Source organism: Calliopsis andreniformis, chromosome 3, assembly GCF_051401765.1.
Source record: "Calliopsis andreniformis isolate RMS-2024a chromosome 3, iyCalAndr_principal, whole genome shotgun sequence".
Classification (NCBI taxonomy): Eukaryota; Metazoa; Arthropoda; class Insecta; order Hymenoptera; family Andrenidae; genus Calliopsis; species Calliopsis andreniformis.
This window is the reverse complement of record NC_135064.1, coordinates 20,625,642-20,648,409: the sequence shown is the minus strand read 5'-3', so window position 1 is coordinate 20,648,409 and position 22,768 is coordinate 20,625,642. Positions and strand designations below refer to the sequence as shown.

General features: G+C 34.0%; 7 protein-coding genes across 9 annotated transcripts in view; 4 read left to right on the top strand and 3 right to left on the bottom strand.

Moving 5' to 3' along the window:
• Positions 1-1,837: 1,837 nt before the first annotated feature.
• Positions 1,838-3,638, top strand: LOC143177084 (ornithine decarboxylase 2-like). Its single transcript, XM_076374861.1, has 7 exons — positions 1,838-2,021; positions 2,099-2,175; positions 2,263-2,435; positions 2,514-2,814; positions 2,942-3,181; positions 3,274-3,482; positions 3,559-3,638. The coding sequence occupies exons 1-7, from the start codon at positions 1,838-1,840 to the stop codon at positions 3,614-3,616; spliced, it is 1,242 nt and encodes a 413-aa protein (XP_076230976.1). The 3' UTR covers positions 3,617-3,638.
• A 1,139-nt stretch (positions 3,639-4,777) lies between these two features.
• LOC143177100 (ornithine decarboxylase 1-like) lies at positions 4,778-6,966 on the top strand. The gene is made up of 7 exons (XM_076374885.1): positions 4,778-4,961; positions 5,046-5,122; positions 5,187-5,359; positions 5,692-5,992; positions 6,148-6,387; positions 6,451-6,659; positions 6,756-6,966. The coding sequence occupies exons 1-7, from the start codon at positions 4,778-4,780 to the stop codon at positions 6,808-6,810; spliced, it is 1,239 nt and encodes a 412-aa protein (XP_076231000.1). The 3' UTR covers positions 6,811-6,966.
• A 1,066-nt stretch (positions 6,967-8,032) lies between these two features.
• On the top strand, positions 8,033-9,895 carry LOC143177103 (ornithine decarboxylase 2-like). Its single transcript, XM_076374889.1, has 7 exons — positions 8,033-8,243; positions 8,320-8,396; positions 8,484-8,656; positions 8,735-9,035; positions 9,143-9,382; positions 9,458-9,666; positions 9,743-9,895. The coding sequence occupies exons 1-7, from the start codon at positions 8,060-8,062 to the stop codon at positions 9,783-9,785; spliced, it is 1,227 nt and encodes a 408-aa protein (XP_076231004.1). The 5' UTR covers positions 8,033-8,059; the 3' UTR covers positions 9,786-9,895.
• Positions 9,896-10,064: 169 nt separating this feature from the next.
• LOC143189090 (dipeptidase 1) lies at positions 10,065-15,071 on the bottom strand. 2 transcript variants are annotated; one of them, XM_076393743.1, is made up of 11 exons: positions 15,029-15,071; positions 13,843-13,996; positions 13,453-13,615; positions 12,888-13,171; positions 11,930-11,987; positions 11,681-11,857; positions 11,513-11,603; positions 11,080-11,155; positions 10,873-11,020; positions 10,694-10,809; positions 10,065-10,436 (listed from the first exon to the last, which is right to left on the bottom strand). In XM_076393743.1, the coding sequence occupies exons 2-11, from the start codon at positions 13,965-13,967 to the stop codon at positions 10,385-10,387; spliced, it is 1,290 nt and encodes a 429-aa protein (XP_076249858.1). In that variant the 5' UTR covers positions 13,968-13,996; positions 15,029-15,071; the 3' UTR covers positions 10,065-10,384. The 2 variants fall into 2 exon arrangements, with proteins under 2 accessions (XP_076249858.1, XP_076249859.1); XM_076393744.1 differs by having other exon boundaries at positions 15,018-15,060.
• Positions 15,072-16,165: 1,094 nt separating this feature from the next.
• Positions 16,166-17,461, top strand: LOC143188635 (homologous-pairing protein 2 homolog). The gene is made up of 4 exons (XM_076392995.1): positions 16,166-16,284; positions 16,371-16,511; positions 16,635-16,795; positions 16,857-17,461. Exons 3-4 carry the CDS (start codon positions 16,646-16,648, stop codon positions 17,319-17,321), a joined length of 615 nt encoding a protein of 204 aa, XP_076249110.1. The 5' UTR covers positions 16,166-16,284; positions 16,371-16,511; positions 16,635-16,645; the 3' UTR covers positions 17,322-17,461.
• Positions 17,462-17,643: 182 nt separating this feature from the next.
• On the bottom strand, positions 17,644-20,735 carry LOC143177339 (A disintegrin and metalloproteinase with thrombospondin motifs like). Its single transcript, XM_076375213.1, has 16 exons — positions 20,732-20,735; positions 20,554-20,658; positions 20,384-20,517; positions 20,220-20,280; positions 19,926-20,137; positions 19,647-19,809; positions 19,401-19,581; positions 19,245-19,361; positions 18,997-19,126; positions 18,769-18,917; positions 18,641-18,720; positions 18,451-18,577; positions 18,215-18,361; positions 17,981-18,107; positions 17,813-17,923; positions 17,644-17,748 (listed from the first exon to the last, which is right to left on the bottom strand). Exons 1-16 carry the CDS (start codon positions 20,733-20,735, stop codon positions 17,677-17,679), a joined length of 1,920 nt encoding a protein of 639 aa, XP_076231328.1. The 3' UTR covers positions 17,644-17,676.
• A 530-nt stretch (positions 20,736-21,265) lies between these two features.
• Positions 21,266-22,768, bottom strand: part of Sona (sol narae metalloprotease) — a 43,780-nt gene continuing 42,277 nt past the window's right edge. Inside the window, exon 17 of one of the 2 annotated variants that reach the window (XM_076392992.1) lies at positions 21,266-21,924. In XM_076392992.1, coding sequence (XP_076249107.1) covers positions 21,788-21,924 — 137 coding nt within the window. In that variant the 3' untranslated portion in view covers positions 21,266-21,787. The remainder of the gene's footprint in view (positions 21,925-22,768) is intronic. The other variant, XM_076392994.1, reaches the window with a different exon arrangement.

Here is a 22,768-nt window from a genome sequence, read left to right as displayed (position 1 = left end):
CTTAGGAAACAGTTCTTTCCTATACTTGATTTCCTTTATTATTGTAATAGACATATAAAATTGTCTAATGCAAAAACTTGTTAAATTATCTATTATAGTATTTAGCCATAAAAAATAAAGTTTAATTATACCTTAAAGTTTTTGTAATATGTTTTTATTATTGTCTTTTATTATTCTGATAGATTTTCATATTTTAGTTCATTACGTATTATAGTAAGTACGCATCTTCATATGACTTTTATTAAACAGAATTTTTCTAACATAGGATAATAAAGGTGAAAAACATTTGTATATACAAATGGAGAGAAAAAAAACCTTATATTGTTATAGCATCTTGTATCCTATAATAATATTGAATCTGATTTACTTTTATGAAGAACTATATAAATAAACAAAAAGAGACATATTAAGAGTATTTTTCATTTAACATACAATCCTCCAATATTTAGGTGCATTAAGATCACATTGTAAAATATCGCTGAATTTGTTCTTATTAATCGAATTAAAAATAATATTCCATTAAAAAGATCACATCATGCTGTTTCACTTCTAACACAGGAAGTTTAAAAAAATGATTGGAAAATCGGGAGATTATGCTACCTATCATTAACAGAATTTACATATTATTTTGTTAGAAATTCAAGAAGAATCTGATAAAAAATTTTAATTACTGGCTGTTTCATATGGCTCCAGGCGCCTTTACAAGAGCAACCATCCTAGCACGCCGTCTCATTTTCTGTAATTAGACATAATATACATCGCTCATTTCATGTAAATTGTCATTAGATAGAACTTCAAAATTATGATTTTCTGAGAAACGGAATAATATTTCCCTTTCCTACAATAATCGTTTTTTTTTTCTTTTTGTATGCATACTTTAGAAACAATTTTTCCACTTGTGTCACTATTGCAGGAAATGTACAAAATTGCAAGATTTGTGGGATTACAAGGCTTGCAGGATTGCAAGATTTGACAAAATGTTGCAGCATTTCTACAAAATTCAAATACGAGTGTATGTTATATTTCAGAATTGCTTAGGACTGAAAAATGAAATGTTATCGAAGAAACATGGATATGAAAAGTTTCCTATTGCCTTTGAGTAGTTTATACTATTAACTATAATTAAACTATACTACTATACCTATACCTAATCCATATATTTACAGACTGTACTACCAAATTAAATCTAATAAAATATTGTCTTATGACAGGTATCGTACGCAAATCAATTTGGTACTACAATTATTCTTCTAAAACACCACTTTTAAATTCTTCGTGTTAATAACCTAGGATTGCGATTGTGCTTAACTTTCCTTGCATTCAATTATTATTAGTGACACGTAATATTTCCCTATTTGAATGATGCATGTCGGAAGGGAACTACCAGAAAGATAATGACCAAAGTATGATAGAGGAAAACGTACAATCGGTTACGCGCATAAAAAAAATGTATCCTAAGGAGCAGAGGAACTATGTGAGAAATGCATATGGTTCATTAATCGATTACGTCAGATTTTGTGTCATAATATAGACTATAAAATGTCGATTACATAGTATTGTCAATCAATCGTATAAAAGCTGCACTCAGAAAGGTTCCTGAAGTCTCAAGCTTCTCACATCACTATCTCTACTGCCGAGCATTTTTGGAATTATTTTTCCATCTTCATCTGAATTTTGGTAAGACAACAGGACACCCATTTTCTTCTTGCATTTACAAATTCTACGCTACCTACAAACATTTACTACACACTACCTAAAAGTACTAAAAGTACACTCTTCTTCTCGAATTTCTCGCAGTGAGTGAAAACATCCCTGTGTTAGAGTCAGAACGATCACAATGTCGCACTTCAACTTCGACGACGTGAAACTGTATGACAACACCTTGAGCGACTGCGATATTATCAAAGCCATAATTAAAACGCAGGACGATGAGGATTCATTCTGCATTTTGGATGTCGCCGAGTTGGTGAGGAGGCATACGGATTGGACCACGAAGATGCCGAGGGTTCTGCCACATTATGGTATAAAAAAAGTTGTGGAAGCTTTCTTCTTCTTAATAAGAAGAGATTTGTAATGCCATGTGATTAAAAAATTCCAGCGGTAAAGTGTAATCCAGATCCAACTATCATCAAGGTTCTAGCAGCACTGAACGCTGGTTTCGACTGTGCCTCCAAAGTATGTATCCATCCTTACTGAAGTTAAGATTCAAAGTGTAAAGAAAACTGAACCCACAAAATTCACTCTTTCGTGATTCTGGAATAGGAGGAGATCAGAATAGTAATGAAGCATGGAGTGTCCGCGGATAGGATCGTCTTCGCGAATCCAGCGAAGTGTCCCTCCCACATAAAGTTCGCCAGGAAAATGAATGTCGAGAAAACGACTGTGGATTGTGAAGCCGAATTGATGAAGATCAAAGAATTCTACCCAAAGGCAAAGTAAGTGAAGTAATAATACTTCATAATATTCTACAAACGTTTGGTAGAATGATCGTTCGTATCTTTTATGTTCAACAGAGTGATAATTCGTATTCGGTCCGATGCTAAATTAGCTGGAGTACCACTCGGGATCAAATTCGGCTGTGAACCAGAAGAGAAGGCTGTTCGACTGATACAGCTGACGAAAAGCCTTGGTTTAACGTTATACGGGTTTAGTTTTCACGTAGGCAGCCCATGCCTTGAAGTAGCCGCATACAGTAGAGCTATTGGCTTATGTAAAAAACTAATCGGTGTCGCCAAATCTTATGGCTGTAAAGACGTTCAGGTGATAGACATAGGAGGTGGATTTAATGGCTATAGCGGATACCAAATTGACGAAGTTAGAGTCTTTTGTATTCTTCATCTCTTCATCTCTTCATCTCTTCATCTCTTCACCTCTTCATCTCTTCAGTTCTTATGTTTCATGTCTTTTGATTTACTTCATAACTTTAACATTTCATGTTTAGATCGCTAGTATCGTGAACGATGCTATAGAAGACGTCGATCCCAGTATCCAGATTATCAGTGAACCAGGACAGTATTACGTGACGTCGGCGTTTACCTTAGCGTCGTATTTACACACAAAGAAAATAATACTTGATAAAGGTGATTTGGTTCGAATGTATTACATGAATTGTGGGGTCTACACTTCCTTCGTGGACGAATTATTGCGCTACAAGTCCAGAATGCCAGTTCCTCTGTCCAAGGTATACGTGTGCAAGAGCTGATATTTTGTATATACAGGGTGGACAAAAAGGAACCAAATGTTTTTCATATTGAATATTTGTTTCCATTTTAGCCAACAAGCGACGAAACGTTTCTTTCATACCTTTGGGGGCCAACGTGCGACTCTCGGGATTGCATAGTGAAGAACGTGATGCTGCCAGAATATGAAGTTGGTGACTGGTTGACATGGAAAGACATGGGAGCTTACACTCTTTCCATTACTTCGACATTCAATGGTTTCCAAATACCTAAAGTATATCCATTTTTAAGGAAAGGACACTGGTCAGTATAAATATTAGCAGTAAATATTATAAGTTGCAACGTTTTAAATATTAATTGTATCTCTTCTTTTTTTTAGGGAAAGTGTTTCTGAGTATATAAATGCAATGAAGAAATCACAGAAGTCTATTAGTTGACGGTCCCATTTTTGGATCACCATCGTGATGTGTTTCTATGTTTATTACTAAATAAAATTTTAAATGTAATCTTAATTTATGTATAAAATAATTCATTATTTATGAAACTTAATAGATCTGTCAAAGTTTCTTGTCGTTTTTATTTATGCAAGTCTTTAACAGGTAACATTCATTTCCACCTTACTGTAAGTGAAATTACATGCCTTATTATTCCGAATGATAAATATTTCCACAAGGTTTCTAAAAGGCAATTTCCAGTATTTAAAATAAAGGAATATGTGTTTAAAGATAACGATTAAAAACTATAATTATTAACTTCCACGTAGTTCATACGTTATGAAATATATTGTTTGTCAGCATTTAATTAAGAATCTTTCATACTTGAGCAACATAGTAACCCAAATACGATGATCCTTCAGTATCAGTAAAGCAGATAGGATTATTACTTGAGACGTAAAATCGAAGTGTCATCGTGAACTCTATTAATAAAAATTGCTAGCAATCTATTGTGATAATATTTGACAAGTGGGAACAGAGAATTATCAGGTTTTTCCCAAAGTAGGATTCCACGTGAGGTTTTGGTTTGCGCATCTTTACAATATTAAACTTCTATAAATTTATATCTAGCTTCATAAAAAAAAACTTCATAAAAAAAATAAAGACATAAATGTTTAGCGATTAAAGCGATAAAAATTAATATGTTGACGAGTTCATATATGGATAAAACGTCAGAACATGAAACCATTACGTCAGCAATTAAATGACTCATTGTGCTTATATATAACATGAAATAATTTTTTCAAAAGAAATAAAAAGGTTTTGAAATAGTAGAAGTTTATTATTACGTCGAGAGTTGACAGCATTTGCATAAGGATTTGTGAAAATTAGTCGAAAAGTACTTTCACGTATTCCATTTCAAATCTAATAGAACAGAGAAATAGTGTTTCAGAATGAGTGATTTTTTAGAATGTTTTTTCTCGTTATAAGTTTGTTACTGTTTCTATGATATTTTAAGATAATTTTCTAAATTTTATTAGTTACCAATAATTAGGTACCAGTGAAGAAGTTCTAAGTGCCTTGGGTCACATAATTACGAATTAAATTATTATCATACGAAAAAGGAATTCTTTCACTCTCGACATATATACATAATCTGCGAAGATGTCTCATTTCAATTTTGATAAGATAAAACAATTTGATGACTCAATGAAAGACACTGACATAATAAAGACCATAATCAAACTGAGAAATAGGGAAGGAGCTTTCTGTATCTTAGATATTGCCGACATAGTCCAAAAACATCAAAATTGGATCACAAAAATGCCAAGAGTCGTGCCATATTATGGTATAATAGATTTGCAGTATTCCTTTTTTTATTACCATCTCGTCACATGACGTATCATTATTTTGAATATGTCCTAAATTCCAGCTATTAAGTGCAATCCAAACCCAACAGTTATTAAGATCTTGGCTGCGATGAACGGCAGCTTCGACTGTGCCTCGAAGGTATGATCTTCCAATTCTTTGATTTAGTATGTAGAAAACTCATTTATGACATTCATTATTTCAGCAAGAAATAAAGCAGGTAATGAAATATGGAGTGCCTGGAGAACGAATTATTTTTGCTAACCCAGCAAAACTTCCCTCTCACATTCGGTTCGCTAAAAAACTGAATATTGAAAGAATGACCGCTGATAGCGAGGCAGAGCTATTGAAAATCAGTAAAATTTTTCCAACAGCAAAGTAGGTAGAACAACGCAGCGATCGTTTTTTGTACTCTTAATTCGATGACTTCTTCACTTGTAGAGAATTTTTTGCCTTGTTCAGCTCTACAGTATTTCTTCACTTTTTCAGTCATATAGTGTTTCTTCACTTTTTCAGCCATATAGTATTTCTTCAGTTTTTCTGCCATACAATATTTTTTCTTCCCTCTTCATTACTTCTTCATTTCTTCAGTGTTCTTCTCCCTTCATTACTTCATTTCTTCAGTGTTCTTCCCCTCTTCATTACTTCTTTATTTCTTCAATGTTCTTCATCCTCTCCTTTTTTAATTTCTTTATTTCTTCATTCAACAGAGTCGTAATTCGCATTCGCTGCGACGCCAAAATCTCAAACATATCCTTCGGAATGAAGTTTGGTTGTGATCCAGACAAAGAAGCTGTCCGATTGATACGACTCACAAAGAGTCTCGGTTTAACTTTACACGGATTCAGTTTTCACGTGGGCAGTCCATGCGGAGAACTTCAAGCTTACAGAAGAGGCATCTCCATCTGCAAGAGGCTGATTAGCATTGCCAAAAGACTTGACTGCAAAGACATTCACTTAATCGATATTGGTGGCGGATTTCCGGGTCACATTGGGTACCAAATCGATGATGTGAGAGCATATTTTTTTTACTTCCATTTCTTCTTCATTACTTCATACAGAATTTGTCATAAAGACCACATGAAGATATGAAACAATATGGTTTCTCTTCTATTTTTTCTTCATTATTTCACATAGAATTTAAGACTCTATCTTGCCTTCTTTAGCTTGCCAGCATAATTAACGATTCCATTAAGGACATAGATCCCAGCATTAAGATCATTAGCGAGCCAGGACAGTATTACGTGACTTCGGCATTTACTTTGGTCTCGTATATCCACACAAAGAAAATCGTTCCCATAGAAAGAGAAATGGTCCAAATGTATTACATAAATTGTGGTGTATACAATTCTTTTCTGGACGAGTTATTGAACCTCAAGTCGAGAATTCCGATTCCGCTATACCAGGTATCTCTTATCTCTAGCGTCACAGAAAACATTGTTTTTCAAGTCGTGTGTATCTTATTTCAGCCATCAAGCGAGAAGAAATTTCTTTCCTTCGTTTGGGGTCCAACGCTGGACTCTATTGATTGTGTACTGAAGAATGTAATGCTACCAGAATTTAATATTGGCGATTGGCTGATGTGGCAGAATATGGGAGCATACAGCGTGTCTTTCAGTATCACTTTTAATGGTTACAAGACACCCACAATATACCCATTTGTAAGAAAAAGTCATTGGTTAGTATGAGAGTCTGTGAGGTCTATTTTTACAATAGATGAAGAGAAGAACTGTCTTCTGAAGACAGATATATTTAATTGTTAATCTATTTTCAGGGAAGGTATCGCCTCATATTTACAATCTAATGAAGATCTATTTTCGGGAATTTGAAACAGTCTTAATGAAAAATGTGCGTACTGAATAATTTATTCGCCTTATTCTGTTCCAATTATAGTAATGAGGTAGAGTGATTACGTTCAAAATAAGAAAATACTTTATACTACATTTTATTGATCATAATGGGAACCTATTAAGGTTGATTGTATGAAAAACTGAAAAATTCTATCACTAAATTTTCCACAGTATTATTTGTTTTATGTAAGCATGTGAACTTGTTAATAATAAAATAAAGAAGTTGAAAGAGCTGATTTTGGTCAAAGTCGTTTCTGTCTTGAGATTTCTGTTTTGGAGTGGTTTTAATTATTGGCTGTTTCATGTAGCCCCAGGCGTCTTTGCGAGAGCAACTATCGTAGCAACTATGTAATAGTATGCATTGTTCATTTACTGCAACAATGACATAATTTAAAATTCACAATTTTCCAAATAATGAAATAATCATCCAATATGAAAAAGGAAAACGTACAAGGACTTCGACGTAGGTGTGAAGAAATGTATCCAAAGAAATATGGAAAATAAGTCAGTGACAAACGTGTATAGTTCATTAATTAATTACGTCAAAGAGATATATTGGCAGAATGTAGGTACTATATACACTGCTCGATCACACAGTATTTTTCATTAATCGTATAAAAGCTTTGCCTAAATTCCCAAAGTAATTCTACTCGGTAGGCTATCATAAAAAATTAATTCATTTTCAAGATTTTAATAATATTACTGTCTACTAAACGTTTTCGAAATTATAATTTTTCATCTTCGTTTACATTTTGGTAAGTCAAGAGACGCAGCACTCATTTTCTTCTCTTCGCATTTACAAAGATTCTTTTCAAATTTGTTGATTCAAAGATCTTAATTACGTGTCACAATTTGTAAAAGATTACAGAAATCTTTTTATAGACAATCATATTTAGATACATAAGAGGTATTTACATACAGATAACACTAATGAAAGGGATCTTCGGTAACTCCCAGCACCTGGTTCCGCTGTTATATTTTTTATTCTGTTTATTTATCCAAGGATGTAGAATACGGAAAAAGATGCAAGGAGAAAATATATTTACCATGTTGTTCTGACTTAATCGGCTTATCTTCAAACAAACACAAAGTGATTCCCCGTAGTATTTGGCTTACACACGATCTTATCACTCAATCATATACTACCTAAAAGCACTGAAAGCGTTCTCTTCTTCTCGAATGGCTCACAGTGTACGGAGACCTCAGTGCTCGACTTAGAACCATCGGAATGTCGCACTTAAACTTCGACGATGTGAAACTATTCAAGAACACCACGAATGATCTTGACATCATCAGAACCATCATCCAAACAGAGAATGAGGAGGATCCATTCTATCTTCTGGACGTCGCGGATGTGGTGCAGAAGCATAAAGACTGGTTAGCAAAGATGCCGAGGGTTCTACCACATTATGGTATAAAAAAGTCGTGGAAGCTTTCTTCTTTTTACTAAGAAGAGATTTGTAATGCTACGTGATTAAAAAATTTCAGCAATAAAGTGTAACCCAGATCCAACTGTCATCAAAGTTCTAGCAGCATTAAACGCTGGTTTCGATTGTGCCTCCAAAGTATGTATCCACCCTTACTGAAGTTAAGATTCAAAGTGTAAAGAAAACTGAACCCACAAAATTCACTCTTTCGTGATTCTGGAACAGGAGGAGATCAGAATGGTAATGAAGCATGGAGTGTCCGCGGATAGAATCGTCTTCGCGAATCCAGCGAAGTGTCCCTCCCACATAAAGTTCGCCAGGAAAATGAACGTCGAGAAAACGACTGTGGATTGTGACGCTGAGTTGATGAAGATCAAAGAATTCTACCCGGAGGCGAAGTAAGTGAAGTAATGATACTTCATAATATTCTATAAATCTTTTTTAGAACGATCGTTTGTGTCTTTTGTATTCAACAGAGTGATAATTCGTATTCGGTGCGATGCCAGAGTGTCTATAGTTCCACTCGGGTCCAAATACGGCTGTGAACCGGAAGAGGAAGCTGTGCGATTGATGCAGCTGACGAAAAGCCTTGGTTTAACATTATACGGGTTTAGTTTTCACGTGGGCAGCCCATGTGGCGAATTAAATGCATACAGTAGAGGTATTACCATGTGTAAAAGATTGATCGGCATCGCTAAATCCTACGGTTTTAAAGACGTTCATATGATCGATATCGGAGGCGGATTTATGGGCCATACTGGATACCAAATTGACGAAGTTAGAGTCTTCTATATTCTTCATTTCTTTCTTCATTATTCAATTTCTTAGTTTCTTCGTCTCTTCATTATTTGACTTATTTTATAAATGTAACATTTTATATTCAGATCGCCAGTATCGTGAACGATGCTATAAAAGACGTCGATCCCAGTATCCAGATTATCAGTGAACCAGGACAGTATTACGTAACGTCAGCGTTTACCTTAGTGTCGTATTTACACACTAAGAAAATGGTACCCATTGGAGGGGACATGATTCGAATGTATTATATAAATTGTGGCGTGTACAATTCTTTTACAGAGGAATTGTTGAACTTCAAGGCGAGAATCCCAGTTCCGCTATATAAGGTACACGTGTGCGAAAACTGGTATTTTCTTAGAGTGTGTTATAGTTTTCATATTGAATACTTGTTTCCATTTTAGCCAGTGTGCGATAAAAAGTTTCTTTCCTATATTTGGGGACCAACGTGTGACTCCTTGGATTGCGTATTGAAGGAGGTGATGCTACCAGAATATGAAATTGGTAACTGGTTAATATGGAGAGACATGGGAGCATATAGCGTTTCCCTCAGTTCACCATTCAATGGTCTCAAGGCACCTACAGTGTATCCATTTATAAGGAAGGATCACTGGTGAGTATAAGTCTTGTAAGTTGTATTTACGAAACAGGTTTAGTGTGAAGTGTGTGTAAATATTAATTGTTTTCAGGGAAAGTTTTTCTGCATTTACGAATACGACGAAAAGCTTGTAGAAGTTTGTCAGTCATTCATTCCAATTCTCGATTTCGATTTTGTTATTAAACAAAATTAAAAAATATAATTTTAATTTATGTATAGAATGATGTAAGTGTATTTATAAAGTTGACAGATCTGCCAAAATTTCTTGCTGCTTTTATTTATATTTAATTTAAATCCTTCATTATATTGCACCTAAAGTATTTCTTATTTCTTTACACCTACAGTATTTCGTCACTTCTTGACCACTACAGCATTTCTTCATTTCTTCACTTCTTCTTTTCGTCTTCCTTAATTTTTTCTTTTTTTTGGGATCTACTATTGTATCTATTTGCTAGCAAAAAATCATTGAAAATTAACAATAGACAAAGAGAAGAATTTTAGTCAAATTTATTTAATTGTTCACCAACTTTCAGAAAAAATATTACCGCATATATAACGTCGAATCAATAGTTATTTTCAAGAATTTCCAACGATCTTACCGAAGTATACGCGTGCTGAATAGTTTATCTACTTTGTTTTGTTAAAATAATAGTAATTACTTTAAATCAATAAAAATTTCACATATTTGTTATATAAAATACCGAAAAATTCGACGACGAATTGTCCCGTAGTGTCAATAATTATGTATTTGACACGTATGATTGACTACTGTCAATTTGTCCCACCTGTGTAAAACAATTATACACATGAATACATGAGAAAAATAATACATTTCATTGAAACCATAGAAGGCATTACTCAGCGATTTCGATGAAGCTTTGCAAATATAATTTGTTCAGAAATGAATTCTGAGTCTCTCTTTTTTATCGTGTCCGTCCTCATGCACACGACTGAATGTTCATAAAATATGTCCCGATATTTAATTGCTTCATCGCCATCAGTTAATAACACCTCGTGCGGGCTCTGCTCAAGATTATCTTACTCCTTTGCTGTGTTGCATGAGAGTGGATACAGGTCGCTACTTAATTCTGCGTTGCACAAGTCTAACACATCTATAATATCTTCGCCTGGAGCTTCGGATACCAACGAGTCTCGGACCTTCCGATTAATATCACGATAATTAGTTAATTTGTATATTACATAAGGTTTCATTATGCTTACCGCTTCCACAGCTTTGAAGACTCGAATCAAATTCCTTCCAGCCAGTTTTTCGAGTTCTTCCTTGGTCCACCGAGGTTCCGTCGTGTTATCATAGAGACGATCGAATAATTCTGGATACTTGGAGACATCCTCCAAGCCTTCCGGCACCCTAAAACGTTTTATGGTATCATTATCCATATATTTCACTTATTTCGGAGTTACACTCACGATTTCACGCCATCGTAATCGGCGCCGATGCCAACATGATCCGCCCCGATAAGGTTGCGAATATAATTTATGTGATCTGTAAAGAAAATGACTGATGGTCATGATAAAACGATAACGATTAATATGTTACATATTCTTTACGGAATTTCATTAAATAAAAGTGGGGGAAAGAGCATCCATAACATATGTTTCTTAATTTTAACCGAACTACACTATCACCCAGAAGTTTGGAAACACTTGTTAATTCTTATTAATGTTACACTATGGCGAATATAAAATTCTTTATCTGAGCACAGTGGTAAAAATTTATACAATTGGTTTATTATTACTCGAATGTTTTTAGCAAGGGAACCTAAGATTCCTTAATTTAGAAGGTGCTTTCAAACTTTCGTATAATATTCGTGCAGCACATAAATTACAAGATAAACGATACCGATGACATCTTGTATCGTCGCCTTCCTTGAAGAATTACAGTTCACAAACCCTGGGTAGAAGTTTACCATCACGACTCCATTGTTCTTTTTCTGAAACAGTAGCAAGAGTTGTATTTTACAATCTCAATTTCAACCGAAATTGACTCGTTAAAAAAAAAGAAATTCACCACTGAGTGAAGTACATCATCAGGAACGTTACGATAGTTGCGACAAACGCTGAAGGCTGACGAGTGAGAGAATATGACAGGAGCTTTCGTCACTTCGAGTACTCTCCTCATGACGTTGTGTGACACGTGCGAGAGATCTACCAGCATTCCCAATCGATTCATTTCATGCACAATTTTCTATCAAAAGATAGGACACATGAGTTTTCAGTCACTGAATATAATATATTTGGGGCAATTATTTTAACATACTACTCCAAAATCCGTGAGACCGTGAACGAAACCATCGTTCACCGGTGACGCGTCAGCCCTGCGAAAATAAAGCACAGTGACTATTTCTTTTATCATCTTTGTTTTACTTTTGTATTTCTACTGGTACTGCTTTCACATTTTGCCTTAGTAGAAAACTAGGAAATACACTGCTAAAAAGACTATGGCATAAAACGATGTTGGGCGAAAATTGGCCAAGTTTGATTGACGATAACTCTGCGAAAAATCATCGAAGGATCATGATTTTTCTTTCAAAATAAAGCTTGAAATCTCTAATGTAAGATACTATATGTAGATTTTAAGTTCAATGCACCCCTACCACTGAAACCCCTCAAATCTAAGAGTATGTTTGTTATATCAAAAATTGCAAAATTTGACGGAATATACTGACTCGCTAAAATTTTTTTCGAGAATTTCGTTTACAGCAGCATAAAATTCGATCCTTTCCCTTTAATTTAAAAAAAAGAGCAAGTCGCTGCGATTTTTTTTCACTAAGTTACAGCACTTTAAAGTAACCCTTGCATTTTTGCATTGGCATTACCCAGTATGCACTACAGGGTGATTTTAAAGTACTGTAACTTAGCGAAAAAAAATCGTAGCGACTTGCTCTTTTTTTTAAATTAAAAGGAAAGGTTCGAACTCTATGCCACTGTAAATGACATCACTGAAAAAAATTTTAGCGAGTCAGTACATTCCGTCAAACTTCGCCATCTTCAATATGGCAAACATGCCCTCAGAGTTAAGGGGTTACAGTGGCAGAAATGCATTGATCTTAAAATCCACATATAGTATCTTACAGTAGAAAATTGAAGCTCTAATTTAAAAGAAAAATTATAATCCTTCGATAATTTTTCGCGGAGTTATCGTCAGTCAAAGTTGGCCAATTTTTGTCCCACATTTCTCTATGTCATATCGCTGATTTTGTAATTATTTAACGTACCATGGTGTGTTACATGTATGGGTCAACGTAAGGTAACGCACACCAAGTTCATGAAACAGCCTAAGAACTGCCAAACTGGAGTCAATAGAGTGGCCTCCTTCGACGCCTATCATCGAGGCAATTTTTCCAGAACTCCACGCTGCTTCGATATCTTTAGCTTCTCTGACAAATTGTAATTCATTCGGGTATCTGTTCACCAGTCTCTTGATAACATCGATCTGCCTTAGTGTCAATTGTAACGCATCCTTATACTGCGCTTCACATGATACGTATGCCGCCCAGAACTGTAATTTAACGAAATATAATAATACTTCATTAAATAATATTAATTAACCAAAATACGATACGTAAACCATGTGAGACTTCATAGTTAAGTGAGTATCGTAGAAGATCAAAAAATAAAATAAAGTCGTATGTTTACAAAAATATTGTTAATCCCAAGTGCAACATGATAGATCCATTCGTATTTTCAATCATTTATGACATCCAATATGAGAGGAATCATTTTAATTAATATTGTAGGAACGTGATAGATAAATTGGTATTCTCCCATTGGCTGACTCACTTGTCCGCCCACTTTTCCTTTCCTCAATCGGGGAAGATCCGTGTGACACGAAGAACAAGCGTTTTTCCCAAACGTGCTATCATTTCTGAGATCTTCCTCGAAATGAAATCCCGATATCTTGTTGTTTAGCTTCAAGTACAAATTGTAAGCCAAATCGTTGTGCCTGCGGAAGGAAGAGGCATCATTCAATAAATCCTAAAAAATTCTAAATTAAAGCAATTTTGTATTCACCCTTATATTTTTGCCGATAATTATGAAAGTGATCTAAATAAAAAAAATCTAAAGAAGTTGAATTTTGATTAGGTGATTTTGCCATATGGCACCCCTTGGGAAACTCAGATTTAGAATATTAAGACTGAAATTTTCTTCGAATTTTTGGGGATCGCTTACCCATCAATAAGTGGCACCAAGTCTAGAACATCGCTTCCTTTAAATATTTTAGCAGTTAGTCCTACCGACAGAGCAATTACCAAAAGCAACGCCGACAAATTAACAGCAATGCTAACGCGCACCATTTTTTTGGTGCAACGTCTCAGTCGAATATCTGAAAAAATATATTCAACGGTTTTTATGAGTAATGGGTATTGATCGAACTATTTCGCTGAGAATTGCTCTTATATATGTAGAATAACTGAAACAATATCGATGTTAATAGTCTTCTTATCTATAAACGTTTCATTGTAGACACAAGTGAAAAAAAATCTATTTTAAACATTCATGTGTTCGAACGACGCGACAGAGTTTAAACAAAGATCACTTGGCAAATCCGCGTATTGAGCGATTGGTATACAATCACAATCGATGAAAACATGAGACAGCAACATTCCTCCTGTTTCCATCAAATGAAATAGAAACAAAAGAAATGTTGCTGCTTATGGTTTTCGAGAAGATAAAAGATTTTGTTACTTTATATATTATTTTATATAATATAGTATGTTTTTCATGGAAAGTAAAAGGTCTATTTACGAGCATAGAAGACAATTATTCCCTACAATAAATAATATTGACACAAAGAGTAGTTTTACTTAATGACAGTTATCTTCCTTAAATGATTCGTCTGAAAAATAGTCACGCGTTATTTGCGTTAGACATTTTTCTTATCATTGTTTAAATAATTTCTAATTTACGCTTAAATACAGGTGTATCCACTAAATTGATTTATAATCGTAACTCAAAAATCGTGTTTCTTGAGTTATGTCAGTTTTTAAATACATGTGCGATTTGATAAAAAGTTTTCCATAATTAAAGTAATTAGAACTTAATATTCCTATAAACTTTCCATTTATCTTGAATACTATATACTGTGTTGAAGAAACTTTTACTTAATATTCGATATTATTATTTTTACACGTTTCACATCTCACAACAAAAAATAAAAAAAATGTTAACAGAAACAAGATAAAGTTAAAAACGAAACGTATTTATATATACAAAAACGTAAGGATTATTCTATTTTAAATTCCTATTATATAATGTTAATATCTTGAAAATGTAAATAAATGATGAGCAGAAGTTCCAGATAGATGTGTTTACTCAGAATTATCTTTTCTCAGAAAATTACGCACTATTCTCTCACCAAACTCGCAAAACTCGTTCGCTATACCCCGAAAGAGCTCCCGTGGTCAACTGGCTCTTTGAGTCTTCTAAACATTGACATTTAATGGCCATGCATACATCAGAGAATAACACTAACCAAACAGGCCACTCAACTTCACGCCCCCCAAAGTTCATATTAATTTTAATCTATTAAACCTGTTAGTCGGGGAGGACGAGTTAACTTTCTCGTTCAAGATGTTAATACACAAATATTTCCGCAATGAATACAATAAATTATGTAGTTGCTGTTATGAAAATGTACAAGAGTGAATACAGATTCTCTATGAGAAAGGTTGATATTCTTTGTGACACTCTGTATATGTGTCCATCGAAATAATTTTATCGAGAAATACCCTGCTTAATCAAAGACATCGCGTCTCTGGAAATATTATAGTATTTAATTTAAATACTATAGCATGATAAATGTGAGAGTGTTCTTCAATGGTATAGTATTTAAAAGTGGTATTGTCTAATAGATTGTAACAGTATTAATTTTTTAATAGATTCTAATAGTATAATAATAAAAATAATTGATTCACCCATTTCATATGTAGATCAGTAGAACATAAATAACATAACACTGTTCACGATCGATCTTCGCAGACGACTCGCTTACATCATACCTTACACTTTACACCTTTAACATGTATATGTGCTTCTTTTATGCATGTATAAATGTGCATAGTAAGGTATTAGGTACATGTAGTTCACTTTCCCTTTTCTTTTTCGTCTGAAAATGTTTATACGTATACCTAGTCGATTTCACTCGCTAGTCGATACACTTGTTTATGATTTTATCCTCTTATTCCGTGTGTTTTTAATTTTATAGGTCAATAAAGCAACAATCCTGTAGATTTACAAGACTACATGTAATTTTATGAGCTAATAAAATAATCAGGGAAAATTTACAATAGGATTTTCTTAGAATATGAATCTGCATGCACGTGGCAGTCATTTAAGATTGCACGCAAATTTACAATGAGATTAAAGTTACAAATGATGCAATTCAAGTGAAATAGGAATTCTAAGTATAGTAGGAGTCTATTTATAAAATTGCGTTTACATCTTTTAAGATATAGGTCAAATTTAAAAATTTGAATATTCGAATATTTTGTCGTCTGAATCGATTACTCGATCAAGGTTGAATCAATACTAACACTTCTTGCTTCTGGCTTTACAGTCTTTATTGTTTACGAAGATATTATGGTGAATGGAATTTATGTGACAGATGCTTCGGTATGTAAAAAAAGTAAACAATTCGTCATTTAAGTTTTACGACTTTCGTAATCATAATAATCAATGTTATGATTTCTGTGTAACAGGTTAAATTCGTGACCTAAACACCGGCAAATTTTGGCGGTGATGGATGTAAATAATTATGGTTAATTAGTATCATCTTGGAATTTATAAGCTTTCTGAAAATAAATGAGCATTGAATTTTGTCTGGAACAAAGAACAGTTTAGTAAGTATAACTGAGCAAAAATTTAACAAAAAATAGAACTTGTAGGTTACAATGAATTCTATATTTGACATCTAAAGATCAAATAAAAATTAGTAAGTTAATTTCTACTTTTTATCTTTACAGTAACAAATACAATGGCAGATACTGTATACAAATACATGAAAGTACACAATAGACCATATAGTATCAATGATATTGTGTCTAATCTGCACAACGAGTATGGTAAAACAGCAGTACAGAAAGCTATAGACAAGTTGGTAGTTGAAGGAAAAATATTTGAGAAGGTATAATAACTATTATTGGCTACTATTACTAGGAAATATAATCAAATGATTTTTGTACTAGGCCTATGGCAAACAAAAGATTTACTGCGTAGTTCAAGATTCAAGTCACGATGTAGAAGAGTTGATGAGGATAGATAAAGAATTACAGGCGCACGCTAACGAAGTTGAAAGTAAATGTCAGGAATTGGAAAGGGAGATTAAGGTACAGGAAGCTTTGCTAGTATCTATAAAGTCTAGCATTACTATAGAAGAAGCGAAAAAGGAAAAGGCTGAGCTTGAGGAGAGAATAAGGGTATTGACGCAAAAATTGGATGGGTTGATGGAAGCAAGTGGTAGTGAAGATTTAACTGAAACTAAAAGAAAATCAGAAAAAGCATTAAATGATTATTCGCGCGAATATTCAAAACGGAAACGTATGTGTACTGAAATTCTTGATTGTATCTTGGAAAACTATCCTGGTAGTAAAACAGAGTTGTTCGAAGAAATAGGCATAGAATCTAAAATCGTACAAAGTTTTCCAAAGTAACATGTTTGTTTTTGTAATATTTATTTATACATTTACTACTTTTTATTGATTGATAGTATGCCAAAAGTGTATGTACAGTATTGTAAATTACAGTCGATATAATTTATTGCTTTCTTGGTTTAAGTTTAATTATATTTAGTTGCAGTTATTAATTATAGTTTACTTAATAATTTTGTACAATCATTTTGATGAAGTCAACGGCTTTCTGTTTTTTCAATAATTAATTATTTAAGTATGTGTTACATTGATGTTTAGGTGTATCTAATTGTAGTGCAAAAATTAATGATCTGCCGTAAAAATATATTTTTATATATTTTCAAAACGTTGAAGTGGATCTATTCGATTTAAATTGATCTTACTGTGAAACATATGTACATTCACGTTTAGTTTCTGTTCCTTGCAGCACACAGTCCCCGTCCAGACATATCTATGTCAAAAATAAAACATTTAGATTACATTTTGTAAATTATATTCTAATTCTGTAAACTCACAAGCCCAGTTCCACAACTAGAACCATCTGCTGCTGCTGCTATCGGCGAACATAAACCATTGCCCTCAGGAACCGCACAGTTCAGTTCATAGCAAATCGAGGATGAGTTTGTCTGCAGATTTGTTATAAATATAGTATAAAATCATTTACATGAGTCTTAAATACTTACATTACACGCTCCTCCACCGTAGACTTTTTCACATTGCTCGTCAACTGACATTAATTTTCCAGGTAGTAGATTTCTTACAGCTGTACTTCTCGGGGGCTCATCATAGAGACACTTCGCCCTGTCCTCGCTAAAGCAAATTGCATTTTTATAGTATTTAAAGACAAGAGTAAGTATAATCTAAAGAATGTGTTTAAATAATCTTGTCAAATAGTAGAATTCGTATAGAGAAATTACCTAAGGAATTTGTGAAATGTATTTATGGTGCAATTGGACCACTCAAACTCATGCTTGCTTAAAATTAACGTACTCGTCATGATAAAGCCATCATGAGCAGAGCAATGTCCCGCTTCTTTTGGGTTCCCATCGTGGTAGGCGCCCAGCCTGAAATAATGAAGATACTCATGATTTATACCATATAAAATAGGAAAGTATACTTATATCAAAATGTTCGAAATAATTAGAAAATTTACAAATGTCCCAATTCGTGAGCTACTGGTATAATACCACTGAAGCCACCATCATCCTCTGTTAGTCCCACAGCTTCTGATAATTTTGTTGTGCGATTTCTGTTGCATGCGCCAGCCACGTAAGCGTATCCTGCCAATATTAATTCAATATTTTAAATATAATATTCTTTTTTTATTACGAAAGTGTACTTACCCATTGTTGAAGGATCGCATAAATGAGGGTCTATTTTAATGCACAAGTTCAATCTAAAAAAAGCAATCCCATTATTAAAACTGATACATAATCAATACTTAATTAAATTTAATCTCATAATCGCTTACTTCGTTGTGGTCAGAGCCATATCATACATTTTCCATGGAAATCTCTTTTCTCTATAAAAATAACTCCCCATTCCACGTAGAGCATGATCGGCATCCACTAAGTTTGAATCTACACGGCTGTTTTCTATATATGGAACTGCTCCCTCATCCTACAAAAATAGTTGAATACTTAAATTATATTATATTCTATTTATTATAAAATATAAAATATAAGGAGAATGAACTTACCATGGCAATAATTATACCTGCAATGTTTAATCGGATTTTCGGATTCTTCAGTTCACGGTATCTTAAATCTACTCCGTTCCAGAAAGCAATTATATATCGTGTAGCTTGATCGATCCTTTTCCCCAACATCCTTAATTTTAAGATTAAAAAAAATTTTTTGAGAGTGAATTCTAAAACTTCTAAAATGAGCAAAACATGTTCTAAGGACTAATTAAGGACTAGGATAATTGTCCTAATTTATTACTTACGAATAGAGGTAGTAATCAACGACCACCAAAACTTCTGGATATATCACTTCCGGAATTGGATAGATATGAGACACTGGATTTCTAATCTCTAAAAATATTATTCGTTGTCTTAAGAAACTAATAGTTTTTAAAAAGTAACCGAATACATTAGATCACATTCTAAAAATAATATAAATGTGCTTACTGAAGTTTTCTTCCAAAGGAGCTTTTTTATAAACAATATGATGATACGTGTAAGCCAAACTATTTTCTTCTAATTCTTCCTTGAAATGTTTAAGTAACCCAGCTTTTTTGTATAAAACATTTTTGATGATGCGTTGCGGCATGGAGCGAATAACTAAATTTGAGGAAAGAAATCCATCCTGAAACACAGCAAACGTACGATATTAGTAAAAAAGGTACGTGTTATATTTTTTGTATTCTTCTTTAAGTTCGATTCAAGAAAGAAAAATTGAAGAATCAAGACGAAACTTACGAAAATAGGCGATTCACTATTTTGGAATGAAATCAACAGTGCAGCTCCTGTTTCTTCGTCCTGCATTGGTATTCCTATATCCTTTAGCGCCTAAAAAATATAGATATTACGAGTAAGTCTTTAATTTTTTGTGTCACGACTTCTATACAAAGAATGTGAGTGTTTTACTATAAAAACTTTTTTAATTAATTAAGAAGGAAATTTACGTTGGGTATAAAAGTGTAGTGGAGACCCTCTGGTGCCTGCTGATCGGATTTTACACTCCATACAGGAGTACGTTCACTAGCAAGATATCCTTCAGTAGGATTTAAATGTAACTGAATATCCTGGTTGAAAGTTCTCACATGCATTTTCGTGGTACCATTCTCCTTTGCAGCCTTGCCTGAATACAGCACGGGCACAACTTCGTAATAAGGCACTGCAATAAAAAAAATAAACCAGAGTTAAATTTTAAGCATATCAATATGTATTCAAAATTCAGTTTTTAATGTTTAACTTACCAGCGTCATGGGTTGTATGAAATATTCCCATCACTTCATCCGGAGTCATAAATTCATGGATCTGCAAAAGGAATATTCAGCAGTTTTACAATTAGCTTGATTTATGAAAGAGCCAAAATTTTCAAAAATTATTAATTTATTAAGGATTATGCGATATACATTACCCTGATAGAGTGAACGAATGGCAGAAGAACTAAACAAAAATAAATTGGAGTATACATTATTGTAGGTGATTTTAAGATAAAAAAATTACTCCTCATTGAAGCAGGTTGAGCATGAAACTGACGCAACTGATAAGCTTAGAAATAGAACGGAATGTACGATGATTGCTGACAAAGTAAGGTCGGTGGATTTTTGGGACCGAATATATAGCGGATGAAATTTGTTTGAAATTCAAGAATGGAACACTTGTAGAAACAAACTTCGTGTCCCATTGTCACTAAAAATTAATAATAAAAGAAAGATAAATTTCAGTGAATGATACATGATGTATGATCAATCCGTGCTCATACACATATATCAATCAATCATCAAATACCACACCCAGAACTCAAACTGTCTTCTCTATATGCATAGTTTGTATAATAGTAATTATTGTAATATGCAGATTTTTGGATTCAAATTTGAATATGTAAAATGTAATTGTAAATTTATAAAAAAACATGTACAATGGAGTCTATGTTAAGTTATTTGGAGCAAAAAACTGATTAAAAAATTGAACTATAAATTCTTGAAATTCGGGAGAGTTAAAAGAGTGCAAGTAAAATCTATACGAGCACTTTTTCAGCTCATTCGATCCGACATGCATCTACATCTAAAGCATTCAATAAAAAGACTGATATAAAGTTAATTAGAAGAACAGCGGGTGGACAGAAAGATCACACAAGTATTTACATAATCCAGTGAGCATACTGTCGAGAAAAGAGAAGTGGATATTTATTTTCCTTAATTAAAAAATTTCGCGATACCCACTGTCTCTGTTTCCCAACAAACGAACCTTAACATATGCTCTATTATCGTGGGTAGGTCCTTAAACAATACAAGTCTATTGTTTAATCACCATTTATTATCTTGCACTACAATTTTCATGATTAATGCACACACAACGAAGGCGCGTACAATGGAATATCCCAATTGTGACACGGAGTTCCCACGCGATCATGTGCATCGAATAAATACATACAAGTTCTCGTCCGTGGTCGAATTCGTACACGTGCTCTCTGTACACAAAGCTCCTGCGGTACTACCGTAAAAAGAAACAAGAATGAAAGTATATTCTGAGTAACACAGTTATAAGATAGCTACTTAATGGAAAGAGTTGCACTTTTCTTCCGGCCGAACGCGGCCGCGAGGGCATCCAGAACTCTGTCATTCTCTTTCGATGGGGGGAGGAATAAAGAAAGGATGTCCCGACACCGTGGACACGGTTTAGTCCCTTTTCTGTCAAGGTCTCTGCTTCGATGAGCTGAACGCGTGCTGATCGCGCGCCTGTTCGATGTCGGAGCTGTGGTCGGTTCGATACGGCCACGCGGCGTCCTATGCAATTCATTCAATTCCTTCGCGGGCGGTCAAGCGGTGCAAATCGTCTTTAGGGACGCGCAGCAGCGGCTTTTCACAGATTGTAAATGGCACAGCCATGTTCTCAGCCTGTCGATCAGCTCCGCGCAATCGGACCCCACGTCCGTGCACTCATCGACCTCTCGTTCTAAAAGAATAACAAATTCACTGGGTATTAACGCGATGAATTAATTAAAAGGCTGAGGAAGGAATGTTGGAGAAAGCAGGAAGATACTCGTTTGGTGTACAAAAGTATAATATACACTATATACAGGGTGTCGGTAGATATTCAAATATACTGCTAAAAAAGTATATGGTATAGAAAAATTTGGGGCAAAAATTGGGCAACTTTGACTGGCGATAACTCCGCCAAAAATTGTCATAGGATCATGATCTTTTTTTTAAATTGAAGCTTGAAATATTTTCTATAAGAAACTATGTCTAGATTTTAAGTTCAGTGCATCCCTACCACTGTAACCTTTCAAATTTGAGGGCATGTTTGTCACATTGAAAATGGCGAAGTTTGACGGAATGTACTGACTCGCTAAAATTTTTTTCAGGGATGTCATTTACAGTAGCATAGAGTTCGAACCTTTCCCTTTAATTGAAAAAAAAGAGCAAGTAGCTACGATTTTTTTTCGCCAAGTTACAGTACTTTAAAATCACCCTGTAGTGCATACTGGGTAATGCCAATGCAAAAATGCAAGGGTTACTTTAAAGTGCCGTAACTTAGCGAAAAAAAATCGCAGCGACTTGCTCTTTTTTTTAAATTAAAGGGGAAGGATAGAACTTTATGCCGCTGCAAACGGCATTCCCGAAAAAAATTTTAGCGAGTCAGTACATTCCGCCAAATTTTGCAATTTTCGATATAACAAATATACTCTCAGATTTGAGGAGTTACAGTGGTAGGTGTACATTAAACTTAAAATCTACATATAGTATCTTGCATTAGAGATTTCAAGCTTTAGTTTAAAAGAAAAACCATGATCCTC

Excerpts from the sequence above, each read along its gene's own strand:
- LOC143177084 (XM_076374861.1), top strand. The coding sequence starts at position 1,838 with ATGTCGCACTTCAACTTCGACGACGTGAAACTGTATGACAACACCTTG. Across the intron at positions 3,182-3,273 it reads TGCCAGTTCCTCTGTCCAAG|CCAACAAGCGACGAAACGTT; the intron begins GTATACGTGTGC and ends TTTCCATTTTAG. Across the intron at positions 3,483-3,558 it reads TTTTTAAGGAAAGGACACTG|GGAAAGTGTTTCTGAGTATA; the intron begins GTCAGTATAAAT and ends TCTTTTTTTTAG.
- LOC143177100 (XM_076374885.1), top strand. The coding sequence starts at position 4,778 with ATGTCTCATTTCAATTTTGATAAGATAAAACAATTTGATGACTCAATG. Across the intron at positions 4,962-5,045 it reads AAGAGTCGTGCCATATTATG|CTATTAAGTGCAATCCAAAC; the intron begins GTATAATAGATT and ends CCTAAATTCCAG. Across the intron at positions 5,360-5,691 it reads AAAATTTTTCCAACAGCAAA|AGTCGTAATTCGCATTCGCT; the intron begins GTAGGTAGAACA and ends TTCATTCAACAG.
- LOC143177103 (XM_076374889.1), top strand. The coding sequence starts at position 8,060 with ATGTCGCACTTAAACTTCGACGATGTGAAACTATTCAAGAACACCACG. Across the intron at positions 8,244-8,319 it reads GAGGGTTCTACCACATTATG|CAATAAAGTGTAACCCAGAT; the intron begins GTATAAAAAAGT and ends AAAAAATTTCAG. Across the intron at positions 9,667-9,742 it reads TTTATAAGGAAGGATCACTG|GGAAAGTTTTTCTGCATTTA; the intron begins GTGAGTATAAGT and ends AATTGTTTTCAG.
- LOC143189090 (XM_076393743.1), bottom strand. The coding sequence starts at position 13,967 with ATGGTGCGCGTTAGCATTGCTGTTAATTTGTCGGCGTTGCTTTTGGTA. Across the intron at positions 11,988-12,887 it reads CATACATGTAACACACCATG|GGCTGACGCGTCACCGGTGA; the intron begins GTACGTTAAATA and ends TTATTTTCGCAG. Across the intron at positions 11,604-11,680 it reads ATGATGTACTTCACTCAGTG|AAAAAGAACAATGGAGTCGT; the intron begins GTGAATTTCTTT and ends CTACTGTTTCAG.
- LOC143188635 (XM_076392995.1), top strand. The coding sequence starts at position 16,646 with ATGGCAGATACTGTATACAAATACATGAAAGTACACAATAGACCATAT. Across the intron at positions 16,796-16,856 it reads AAGGAAAAATATTTGAGAAG|GCCTATGGCAAACAAAAGAT; the intron begins GTATAATAACTA and ends TTTTTGTACTAG.
- LOC143177339 (XM_076375213.1), bottom strand. Across the intron at positions 19,810-19,925 it reads ACTACACTTTTATACCCAAC|GCGCTAAAGGATATAGGAAT; the intron begins GTAAATTTCCTT and ends TATATTTTTTAG. Across the intron at positions 17,924-17,980 it reads ACGGTGGAGGAGCGTGTAAT|ACAAACTCATCCTCGATTTG; the intron begins GTAAGTATTTAA and ends ACAAATCTGCAG.